The sequence below is a fragment of the Mastomys coucha genome, unplaced genomic scaffold (genome assembly GCF_008632895.1).
Source record: "Mastomys coucha isolate ucsf_1 unplaced genomic scaffold, UCSF_Mcou_1 pScaffold22, whole genome shotgun sequence".
Lineage (NCBI taxonomy): Eukaryota > Metazoa > Chordata > Mammalia > Rodentia > Muridae > Mastomys > Mastomys coucha.
In genome coordinates this window covers 245,258,550-245,270,269 of record NW_022196905.1, presented here as the reverse complement: position 1 = coordinate 245,270,269, position 11,720 = coordinate 245,258,550, and the positions used below count along the sequence as shown (strand labels likewise).

At 43.7% G+C, this 11,720-nt stretch overlaps 1 protein-coding gene across 1 annotated transcript in view; it reads right to left on the bottom strand.

Annotated features, from left to right (window-relative positions):
* The window catches only part of LOC116070119 (cytochrome b5 type B), a 33,768-nt gene extending 29,319 nt beyond the window's left edge, over positions 1-4,449 (bottom strand). The window contains exon 1 of the mRNA XM_031341334.1: positions 4,073-4,449. Within this exon, the coding sequence (XP_031197194.1) occupies positions 4,073-4,261 (189 nt within the window). The 5' untranslated portion in view covers positions 4,262-4,449. The remainder of the gene's footprint in view (positions 1-4,072) is intronic.
* Between the last annotated feature and the right edge of the window lie 7,271 nt (positions 4,450-11,720).

The window sequence follows — 11,720 nt, the reverse complement described above, 5'->3', positions numbered from 1 at the left end:
TAGCCCTGGCTGTCCTGGAACTCACTCTGTAGACCAGGATGGCCTCGAACTCAGAAATCCGCCTGTCTATGCCTCCCAAGTGCTGTGATTAAAGGTGTGTGCCACCACCACCTGGCTCATTTCTAAATTTTAATACATATAACCAATAGCTGTGATTTTTTTAATGCAAAAGTAATCTGGTAGCAGAAAGATATTTCCAATTCTAAAGCATCACAAACTCTAGTCATATCCTAATCTAACCAGTCATTAACAACAACAAAAAAAATGGCAAACCTATACTATAAATTCAAGACAGTCAGACCAAGAAGCCCTCACTGATCCCCAAGTAATTTCAGATTGGAAGGAGATAGATGCAGGTCTTTCCCATGCATCCCATCTAACAGCAGCCTGCCTGCTAAGTCCTGAGACCAGAGCCCTGGTTCCTCTTCAGCAGTTTTTCTCTCACACCCGGAATCCGGTGCATCACCACACACCATCAGAGCACACATAGGCAACAGTTCTTATTGCCCACATTGAGACCATTCTGGCCCAAGCCACTCTTCCTTGCCTTAGTTATGTCTTCCATAACTGTGCTCTTCAGTTCCACTTCAGTCCTCCATCGTTGCTTTCTCAACGGTGCTGCCAGAACAACCCAATTAATCATTAAATCACAGTGTCTCATGATTGTCTCCAATGATTTTTCCATCTGAGAACAAAAATTCATCCTAAAAAAAAGTTCATCCTAAGACACGATCGTCCCTCTGACCATTCTGATCTCATGTGCTACTGTCCAACCACTGAAGCTGCACTGACTGTCTCCAAACACACCATGTTCCTACCTCAAGACCTCCCATGCCATTCCCCAGGAACGCTCTCTGTGTGGACATCAACATGGATGGTTCCCTCACTGTACTCCTGGCCTTCAGTCATCTTCATGACACTATCTCTGAACTTCATAACAAAAAAGTGTCAACCCTCTTCTTCATGCTCTCACAACACACACAGATCACATCCTCTTAGCATCTATCTACCATCTAACTGTGGATACAATCCAATCATTTACTATTTTCTGTCTGCTCCCTACTCTAGATGACTCAGGTGGTTATTCACTACTGTATCCTTAGTACCTAAAACAGTATCTGGCACCAAGCAAAGATCTGATATTTGATTAAGCAGATGGATGAATAAGCTCGGACGGAGTTAGAGATAATAGAACAAGTTAACTCGGAAGAGCTAACCGCAAGCTCAGCATGGTGATTCAAGCTTGTCCTCTCAGCACTGAGGAAAGTAACACAGGAGGATTGTCACAAATTCAAGGCCAGACTGGGCACCATAGAGCCAGCCTAGAATACAGGTAAGGTCCTGTCTAAATAATAATGACAACAATAAAAGAAATAGCTCACTACAGATAAAAATCTATATCTCAAGCTTAAGGAAAACCTTGCCTACACTATATCATGTATTCTCAGTACATGATGAAATAGACTGGCAGAGTTCCCTTATCTGGGTCCTTCCAAAATCACTATGCTCAATCAATCAAGAAATTATGGGATGTGGACTGTCTATATATTCTGTCTATGCTTTAACAGAAAATGTATTAAAAGGCAAATACGAGAAGACAGAATTAAGACTAGTATTTTGAAGTAGTAATATATGGGCAAAAGAAATCAAGGCATCTTCAAAGCCGGTCACCATCACTCATCAGATAATCATATATGATCACAATGTCACAGAAATGATTTCTGGTATCCATATTATATAATAGTTACTTCTATCTATGTTGCTCTCAAGCAGTGGTTTACAAATGAAGCTGGGCCAGGCAGTGGTGGTACTCGCCTTTAATCCCAGCACTTGGGAGGCAGAAGCAGGCAGTTCCAGGACAGCTAGGGCTATAAAGTGAAACCCTGTCTCAAAAAAAAACAAAAATAAATAAATAAATAAAAGGAAATAAAAATGAAGCTAGCCCACCTTTAATCTCAGCACTCGAGAGGCAGAGGCAAGCAGATCTCTGTGAGTTCAAGGCCAGTCTGGTCTACATTGTGAGTTCTGGGAGAGCCAGGGCTGTGCAGAAAGACCCTGTGTCAAACAAACAAACAAGCAATAACAACAACAAAATGTTGGCCTAGGACTGGTATTACACAGCTATAATTCTAGTACTTGGAAGGTAGAAGAAGGAGAATCAGGAGTTCCAGGTTATACAAGATCCTATCTCAAAATAACAACTGATGCAGCAAACAGCTGGGCTGGAGATATAAGGGGTTTGGTTCAGTGTTTGCCCTATACTCATCTAAGGCCCTGGGTTCAAGCCAAAGAACCATTTTTTTTCCTTTTTTCTTTTCTTTTTTCTTTTCTTTTCTTTTTTTTTTTCTTTTTTTCTTTTTTGGTTTTTTGAGACAGGGTTTCTCTGTGTAGCTCTGGCTGTCCTGGAACTCACTCTGTAGACCAGGCTGGCCTCGAACTCAGAAATCTGCCTGCCTCTGCCTCCCAAGTGCTGGGATTAAAGGCGTGCACCACCACCGCCCGGCCAAAGAACCATTTTTTTAAAAGGAGGAAAAAACAAATCTGAGAGTCAGATGTGGTGGCACAGACTTGAAATCCCAGCTCTAACAAGACTAAAGTAGGAGGCCTACAGAGAGTTTAATGCGTAATCTGGGCTACAGAGTAAAATCATGTCTCAAACAAACAATGATGTTGTGTAGAGTACTCTAGTTGCCTAGCATGTGTAAGGATCCTGGTTCATTTCCCAACTTTGGGTAGGGGAGAGAGTAGTCTACTATAACAGTGTAAGAAATTACCAAATTCTTTAATTTTTCTCATTGTCCACTAGAAAAAAATTATTAGCATAATGTCCTCTTTGTAAAACTTCACACTGAGACTCTGAAGGGAAGACCTGGCTTGTCTAGCAGGTGAAAGGCCTTCATATCCTACATCCAACACCGCACACACACAAAAAGAAATTAGTTTTTCTAAGAACAAAGCTGTGCTATAAGATATCAGCCATAAGGGTAATATTCTATAACAAAATAAAATGATCACACAACTCCAACCTTCAAACTAATCTTTAGTGACTGTCATTGGTTCCCTGGGTTAAGACTGACAGTCAGCAAAGGAACAAGAGGGTGCTTCTTAGGAGGGGTGAAATGTTATATCTCTTGATTGAAGTGACTACATGGTCAAATACACTTGTCAAACCCCAGCTAGAGATGTAATACAGTTGACAGTGTTTGCCTAATAAGCATGAGGGATTGAATCCCTAGAAAGGCACACACAGGAAGATTAGAAGTTCAAGGTCAAGGTCTATAGAGACTGCGTACTTGAGCTGAAAAACAGCCTGTGGATACATCAGACCCTGTCACAAGCCAGGGGAAAAAATGATCTGTTGCCCAACAGTCTCAAAGAGATCCTGGATAATGAGATTTGATTTGAAGAGCTAACAAAAGGGTTGAAAGCCAGGCGCTGGTGGTTCATGCACTTAATCCCAGCGTTCAGAAGTTAGAAGGATCTCAGAGTTCGAGGCCAGCCTGGTCTAGGAGTGGGAAGGATCTCAGCTCATTGGTTAAGAGCACATGTTCTGTTCTCTGGGGAGATCCAAGCTCAGTACCCAACACCCACATAAGGAGGCTCACGACCTCCTCTTTCTCCAGCTTCTGAGGTTCTGACCTCTGGCACCAAACGCAGATGCATCTGCCCCTGAGCACAGGCATAATTTGTTTTTACTTTAAAAAAAAAAAATTCCTGCCTTCTCAAGAAAATAAAAGCCCCCAAAAGCACTGCTTTCTAAGGCATACTTCATGGAAAGTAAGGAGCAGTCCAGAAACGGGTTCGAGTGGATTAGGTCGTTAAGTGTGTGCCCTTGAGAGTTCTCAGCCTCTGCAAGCCTCAGTTTCTCTTTATGGAAAACGGGTTGATGGCCTGGCGTGTGACCTAGCATACTGCAAGTGCTCCATGCATTAAGAAACACACGTTGTCACGCGAGGCTGAGACCGCAGTCCCTCAGAGGGTCACGGTCCCTTCCGCGCGCCGGACAGCTCCGCGTGGCCTCCTCCCCTCACCCCGGCAGCGTGCGGAGGCCTCCCGCCTCCCAGGCCCGCACCTCGCTGAGGAAGCGGGTGATATCGTAGACTCGCCCGTGGATCACCATCCACGTCTCCTCCGCCGTGTTCCGCTTCGCCACCTCCTCCAGCCGGTAGTAGGTGACGGGGGGCTCGGAGCCCTCGACATTCCCGCCGCTGCCGCTGGCCTCTGAGGACGCCATTGGATCCGGGGCTCTCTCCGCCGACATCTGGGATTCTGCCGCTAACTTCCTTCACGCCCGACCCGTTCTCCGTCCTCGTCGGCTTCCGTAACCGGGTAAACCTGGTCCGACGTCCGACTGACCAATCGGCGGCGTCCAGCCCCTCCAACCTTGCCAATCAGATACCGTGATTTTGGACCGACGCCTAAACGTGGCCGGGTGACAGGTGTCACCACAGGAGAGCGTTCTCCTTGCTCTGCCCCAGGGCAGGCAGGGCCCTTAAAGAACAGAGCGAGTTTCCGGCGTCTCTTTTCCCCTCCTGCCACCCTGGGTCCCCGAAAGACCGGAACCGCGTGTTCCCTCTATCTTCCCAACCAGAATTGCAGCCCCCGGGGTTACAAGCTTTGCTGTCCCCTAGACTCGGGTGACTGGTTCCCTTTAGGCTCCAGAAGGCTCACCAATTAAAATGGGCGTGTTGACCTCTACCTTCCTTGCCCAGAGGTTTGGCACGCTGAATGAGAGTGTGTTAAGAGAGGTCTGAGCTCAGCAATCGCTGTGCAAATCGCAACTGGCATTGGACTCCAGGGCTCTTAGGCACAAGGCCTTACGACAGTAGTTGGGGCAAGGATAGATGTCCCAAGTTTCTTCCACTCCTGACAAAACAATCTCTAGTCGAATTCTTCAGTGATCAGGCTTATCTACATTGTTTTAGCTTCTAAATGGCCTAAAATAGGATTTACTTCAGATGACCCCTGCTAAAAGTCTAGGTGATTTGGAGTTCTAAGTTAATGTGCAAGGTTGTGAGCCTTTATCTTTAATTGCGGTGAAAACTAATAGGCTGATCATCCTAAAATGTTTTCACGGCGTTACTTCACAGCCTAGCACTCATGAATCTGTAAACTATTTGCAACCTCTTTCACTAATATTTTATTGTTTGTTTGTTTGTTTGTTTAGAAATGTGTCAGTATGTAAGTCTGGTTGACCTGGAACTCAGAGGCCTCAGCTTCCCAAGAACTGGGTTAAAAGTGCACCACCATGTGCCATCTCTACTTTCCATATCCTACAATCCTAATTACACAAACTATGTGCTATAGTTTGCTCTGATGGCCGTCATAGAAGACTGACCAAAACTAGCTTGAGTTGAGGTTTTATTTGGCTTGCAGGCTATAAGCCATTGTCTTAGCCAGGGTTTCTATTTCTGCCCAAAACATCATGACCAAGAAACAAATTGGGGACGAAAGGGTTTATTCACCTTACACTTCCCACATTGCTGTTCATCACCAAAGGAAGTCAGGACTGGAACACAAGAAGGTCAGGAAGCAGAAGCTGATGCAGAGGCCATGGAGGGATGTTCCTCACTGGCTTGCTTCCCCTGGTTTGCTCAGCCTGCTCTCTTATAGAACCCAAGATAACCAGCCCAGAGATGGCACCATCCATAATGCTCCCTTGGTCACTAATTGAGAAAATGCTTTACAGCTGGATCTCATGGAGGCATTTCCCCAACTGAAGCTCCTTTCTCTGTGATAACTCCAGCCTGTGTCAAGTTGACACACAAAACCAGCCAGTACAACCATCATCCAGGGAAGCCGATGCTGGAACTCAAGGAAGGAACTGAACCACAGACTACAGAGGAGCTGCTTACTGACTGGCTCACTTTCAGGCTCTTGTTGATCTACCTTTCCTATATAGGCCAGGCCCGCATGACTATGGATGGTGCAGCCCATACTGGCCTGGGCCCTCCTACATCAATTAGTAATCAAGAAAACACCCTACAGATAAGCACAGACCAATCTGAGGGAGGCAGTTCTTTTGAAGTTCTGTCACTATAAAGGCAAACCTTTATGATCCTTAGGATTTTCCACAACCCCTAAATATTCATTTCGGGATTTTTTTTTTTTTTTTTTTTTTTTTTTTTTTTTTTGGTTTTTCGAGACAGGGTTTCCTCTGTAGGCCAGGCTGGCCTCGAACTCAGAAATCCAGCTGCCTCTGCCTCCAAAGTGCTGGGATTAAAGGTGTGTACCACCATTCCCTGACTGAATTTTTTTTCTGAAAACTTACTGCATCACAAGTTTAATAATAGGCTCCGAGAGAGAATGGCAATACAAGGAGCAAGCTCTTTGTTGTGTTTTATCTTCATTGTTTTGTGGGGATATGCAGTTTACAAATCTGTGTGCTCACTCCTACATGCACAAGAAAAGCTAGAAGAGTGGTCAGATGTCTTCGCCAGTCATTCTTCTTCTGATTCCCTGAGAGAAAATCTCTCACTGAACCTGGAGCTTGCTGTTTTCAGCTATAGCAGATGGCCGGCCAGCAAGCTCCCAAGATCTGCCTTTCTCCACCACCACCCCGGAACTAGAATTACAGGTATATGAAGGCCTGCTGACTTTTAATGTGAGTGCTAGGGAATCGAACTTTTAAGTCCTCACATTTGCTCAACAAGTGTTAGTTCCCTCTGAACCTCTATTGTAGTGCCTTTCCCCCTACTTTTAAAAGGTACATTTATTTACTTAATGGGGGGGGGAAGTCCCTGTAGAGGTCAGAGGACAACTTGTAGTAGTCAATTCTCTCCTACCATGCAGGTTCCAAAGATCAAACTCAAATCATCAAGCTTCGTGTAAGCATTTTTACAAGCTGAGCCATTTCTCTAGCCCCTAATTTGTGTGTGTGTGTGTGTGTGTGTTGTTGTTGTTTTTGTTGTTGTTGTTGTTGTTGTTGTTTGGCTCAGGATCTTATGTAGCCTAGGCTGGCCTCAAACTGACTATGTAGCCAAGGGTGACCCTAACTCCTAATTCACCTAGCTCCATTTCCTGGGGTCCTGGGATTAAATGTGTGTGCCACCACTTCCAGCAAGAAACAAACTCTGGAAGCTGAAGATGTAAAAACAGAATGCTATTTTAGCATGCCTGAGGCCCCAGGTTCAAGTTCCAGTTCTGAACAAAAGAAAAAAAAAAATCCAAAGAAACCAGTTCTCCTCCAAAAAAAATAAAAAGATAGTCTCACAGACAGTCACACACTATGTGTGCCCCTGCCTCTGTGTCTATGCACATGAGTATGCATGTACGTGTGTGAGCATATGTAATTTAATTTCTAGAGATTATTGTCAAAAGCAGTGAAATCATATTTGATAAGTGAACAGCCTGAAAGGAACCTCAGAACAAACGATTCTTCGGAGGGTTCTCTGCTGTACATGCAGAGACCGGTAGGTCTGGATCTAGAACCAGAAATCAATATTTTTAGCAAGCGTTTCCTTTGGTTCTCATGCAGTTTGTCTATGAACAGTGTTGGAAAACACTGAATTTTAAATCGAGATAAAAATACCTTTATCATTCACATGACGATTTACTTAAAGCACTCTTATCATTTCCTGTCCATGCCCATGTAGGAAAGTAAGTGCCAGGCTGTTTGTGAAGACCTTTGAGAGGCTGGAATGGAAAAACCTCTTGGCAAAGGGAGAGCTTGAAGAAGCTTGTTTGGAGTCCTTCCAAAGCAAAAGTAGATATGCCTTTAGGGGCTGGCGAGACTGCTCAGCGGTTAAGAGCACTGACTGCTCTGCCCGAGGTCCTGAGTTCAGATCCCAGCAACCACATGGTGGCTCACAGCCATCTGTAATGGGATTTGACGCCCTCTTCTGGTGTGTCTGAAGACAGCTGCAGTGTACTTATGAATAACTGGAATTGGGACTTCAAAGGCTGTCAACAGGAGAGGGGTTACGACTTCTTCTAGTAGCAGGGACCCCCTACCATCTTTCTCAAAGGGATGTCTGTAAATGATAGGATGTCAGAGAAGGAATAAAACTACAAGCCGGGAGACTGGACCCTACTTTCAGGGTGACCAGTTAACAGACAGATTTGAGCCCAACATGGAAATTGTTCTCTCTGCCACAGATCTCTTAAACAGTGACCAATATGAACTGAGGGGAGAGGGAGCTTCTAGAATGATGCAATGTGAAAAGCACTGAGCAGGAGATGAATATTCATAAGTGACAGGAGTGATCATCATTATGATAAGTAAAATTATTAGATTAAAATGTTTGGGGCATGATTACCCATACCACCATTAATCCCTGCACTCGGGAAGCAGGCAGGCAGATATCTGTGAGTTCAAGGCCAGCCTGGTCTACATAGTCAGTTCCAGGCCAATCAGAGTTACACAATGAGACTCTCTCTCCTAAATAAGTAGTTAAATTAAAGTTTTTGAATTATTAAAGGTTTTGGGGGTGGGGTTTTGTTGTTGTTGTTGTTTCTGTATTTATTTGTTTTGTAATTCTAGCAGGTAAGTTGCAAAAATATGCAATAAAAACCCACATACTTTTCACTTGGGCTTATTGATTGTAAATATTTTTATTTTATTCATTTGTTTACTTAGACAGCGTTTCTCTTTGTGTAACCTTGGCTGTCCTGGAACTCACTCTGTAGACCAAGCTGGCCTCAGACTCACAGGCCTCAGACTCACAGAGATCCACCTACCTCTGCCTCCTGAGCTCTGGGATTAAATGTGTGCACCACTACTTCCTGGCTAATATTTTTTAATATTTCATTTCTCTCTCTCTGTTTTTAATATTCTTGTTAATAGTACTGAACTATTTCAGACATTGTGATTTTACTTCCAAGTAATTCTGCATTAACAATTATGCAAAAATATTTAGGTAGCTATGGCAGCTCATGCCTTTAATACCAGCACGCAGGAGGCAAAGGTGGGTAGCTTTTCATGAGTTCAAGGCCAGCTGTATCTATATACCAAGCTCCAGTCCAGGCAGGGTTACATTGTAAGACCTTGTCTCAATATATATAGTATTTAAATTCATCTACTCAGGAGGCTAAGGCAGGAGTCATTTGAGCCCAAGAATTTAAAAGAGTTCAAGGACAGCTTGGGCAATTCAGTGAGACACAGTCTCAAAATACAAATATAGAACCACTGAGATGCCTCAGCTCAGAGGCGCTTTAAGGACAGCACACACAAAGAGAAATAAAATGAATAATTGTAAATGTTTTTAAAGGCCAAAAAGATAAACGCAATAATAGCAAATCCTATTATCTACTACTCTATATCATTATATAATATTTTTTGAGGTGAGTATGTTACAGACAGTAAGGGCCACCACATATGTCTTTGTTTTGTTTTTAAGTGAAAAAAAGCTCTTGAATCTCTCAAATGTTTTTTGTTCTTCTATTGGGGTGATAATGTGATTTTTTTTTTATTCTGTTAATATTACAACTTAAAAAAAAAACAAACCCTGCATTTCTGAGATAAATTATACTTGATTATGTTAGTATTTAGTCTTTTTTTATAAAATTCAAATTCAATTTGCTTTTTGGGGGGGGAGGGGAGTTGAGACAGTGTTTCTCTGTGTAGCCCTGGCTGTCCTAGAACTCACTTTGTAGACCAGGCTGGCCTTGAACTCAGAAATCTGCCTGCCTCTGCCTCCCAAGTGCTGGAATTAAAGGCGTGTGCAACCACTGCCCAATGTGCTTTTTTCTTTTTCTTTATTCTTTCTTTCTTCCTTTCTTTCTCTCTTCCTTTCTTTCTTTCTTTCTCTCTTTTCTTTTTGCCTGGAGATGAGATATGGTGATTTGAATAAGAATGGTCCCCACAGGCTCATCTAAATTACCAGGGAATAGTACCGATTTAAAAGGATTAGAGGGATTAGGAGGTGTGGCCTTAATGAAGGAAATGTGTCACAGGAGGTGGGCTTCTCTATTAAATAGCCCTATCTGTCCTGTGTAGACCAGGCTGACCTCAAAGTCACAAAGACACTAACCTCTGCCTCCTGAGTGCTGGGATTAAAGGCATGTGCCATCATGCCCAGCTCCTTTCTCACTTTGTTTCTTCATTCTGTATTAGGGGAAGAATGGAGTGTATGAGTACGAGGACAATTAGAGGACAACTTGTGAAAGGAGTAAGTCCCAGGAGCAACACACAGGTCCCCAGTCTTGGTGATACGCACCTTCATCTTCGGAGCCATCTCACTGCCTGACTTCTTGACTTTTTTAAGACATAATATCACTGTGTAGCTCAGGTTGGCTTGGAATTTTGAACTTTCCATTATCTTGCCTCTCATAACCTCCAGATGCTGGCACTCAAAGCATACACCACCATGCCCAGCCTCAATGTGGTCATTTAAAAAATATACTACATTTATTAATGTACTGGGGTGGGGAAGATCATGTTCATGCCACAACACATCTGTGGACCTTTGAGGACAACCTGCAGGAATCGATTCTCTCCTTCTACCCTGTAAGTCCCAGGGATCAAGTTCAGGTCCTGCGATCTGGCAGCACGAGCCTTAACCGGCTAAGACCTCTTAGGAGTCCTGTCAATGTTTCACAGAGTCTTTGCACTTGTAGTCATGAAAAATATAGTTTTCTTTCCTTGGCTGCTTTCATTTTTTCTTTCAAGCTCTTTGAGAAGGATTTAGAGGAGCCGCCGCAGCAGACTGTCAGTTAAAACTCTCAGTGTAGTGCCTGCTGCAGAATCTCCAGTTAGAGCTTGCTCACATCCCAGCAGATCAAGAAGCAGAATTACATGGGAGATTATACTTTCCAGACATTATAAGGGGATCTGCTTCTTACGTGATGTTAGGAGGGAGGCAGGACCATTGAAAACACTTTCAACATCAATATTTTAGTACTGTTACTTTTATGTATTAGACAGTCCTCTTCCCCAGGCTGCCTAAGTCAAAAGAGATGTCCTGAATCCACTCCCTCCATTCCATCCACTGGGTCCTGACACGTGTGCTCTATAATTTACTTCAGAGCATATATCATGTGTGAGATTCTGCTCCAGGAGAATCATTATTTATTTTGCAAGACTATTTTATTGATTTTGTATAAAAAAGTAGAATTCAAACAGAAAGCCACTGTTGTGAAGCCCAATCCATTCCTCAGGAAAGAGTAAGAAGCAAAGAATCTGTCCCACTTGGGCAATGGGATACACTCCCATTGCCTGTTAGAAAAAGGCAGCTAGTAGGGTGCTTCTGGACAGGAGCTGACTCGGAATTACCCTTCAGGAGTGAGCTTTCTTTCTCCCCCACCCCACCCCCCAGGAAAGAGGGCCTCTCAACTCCAAGAGTCATGATGTGGCTTTGATTGGTAAAGACCATTAGAAAAGTAAGCCAGACAGTGGTGGTGCACGACTTTAATCCCAACACTCAGGAGGCAGAGGCAAGCGGCAGATCTCTGAGTTTGAGGCCAGCCTGGTCTACAGAGTGAGTTCCAGGACAGCCAGGGCTACACAGAGAAACCCTGTCTCAAAAAACAAAAACAAAAACAAACCTACTGGGCCAGAGAGGTGGCTCAGCGATTAAAGAGCACTGACTGCTCTTCCAGAGGTCCTAAGTTCAATTCCCAGCAACCACATGTTGGCTCACATCGACCGGTAATAGGATCTGATGCCCTCTTCTGGTGTCTCTGAAGAAAGCTATGGTGTACTCATACACATAAAAGAAATAAATCCAAAATATTAAAAAAAAAACATACAAAAGTACATTCTATCAGAAACAGCCTGGTGG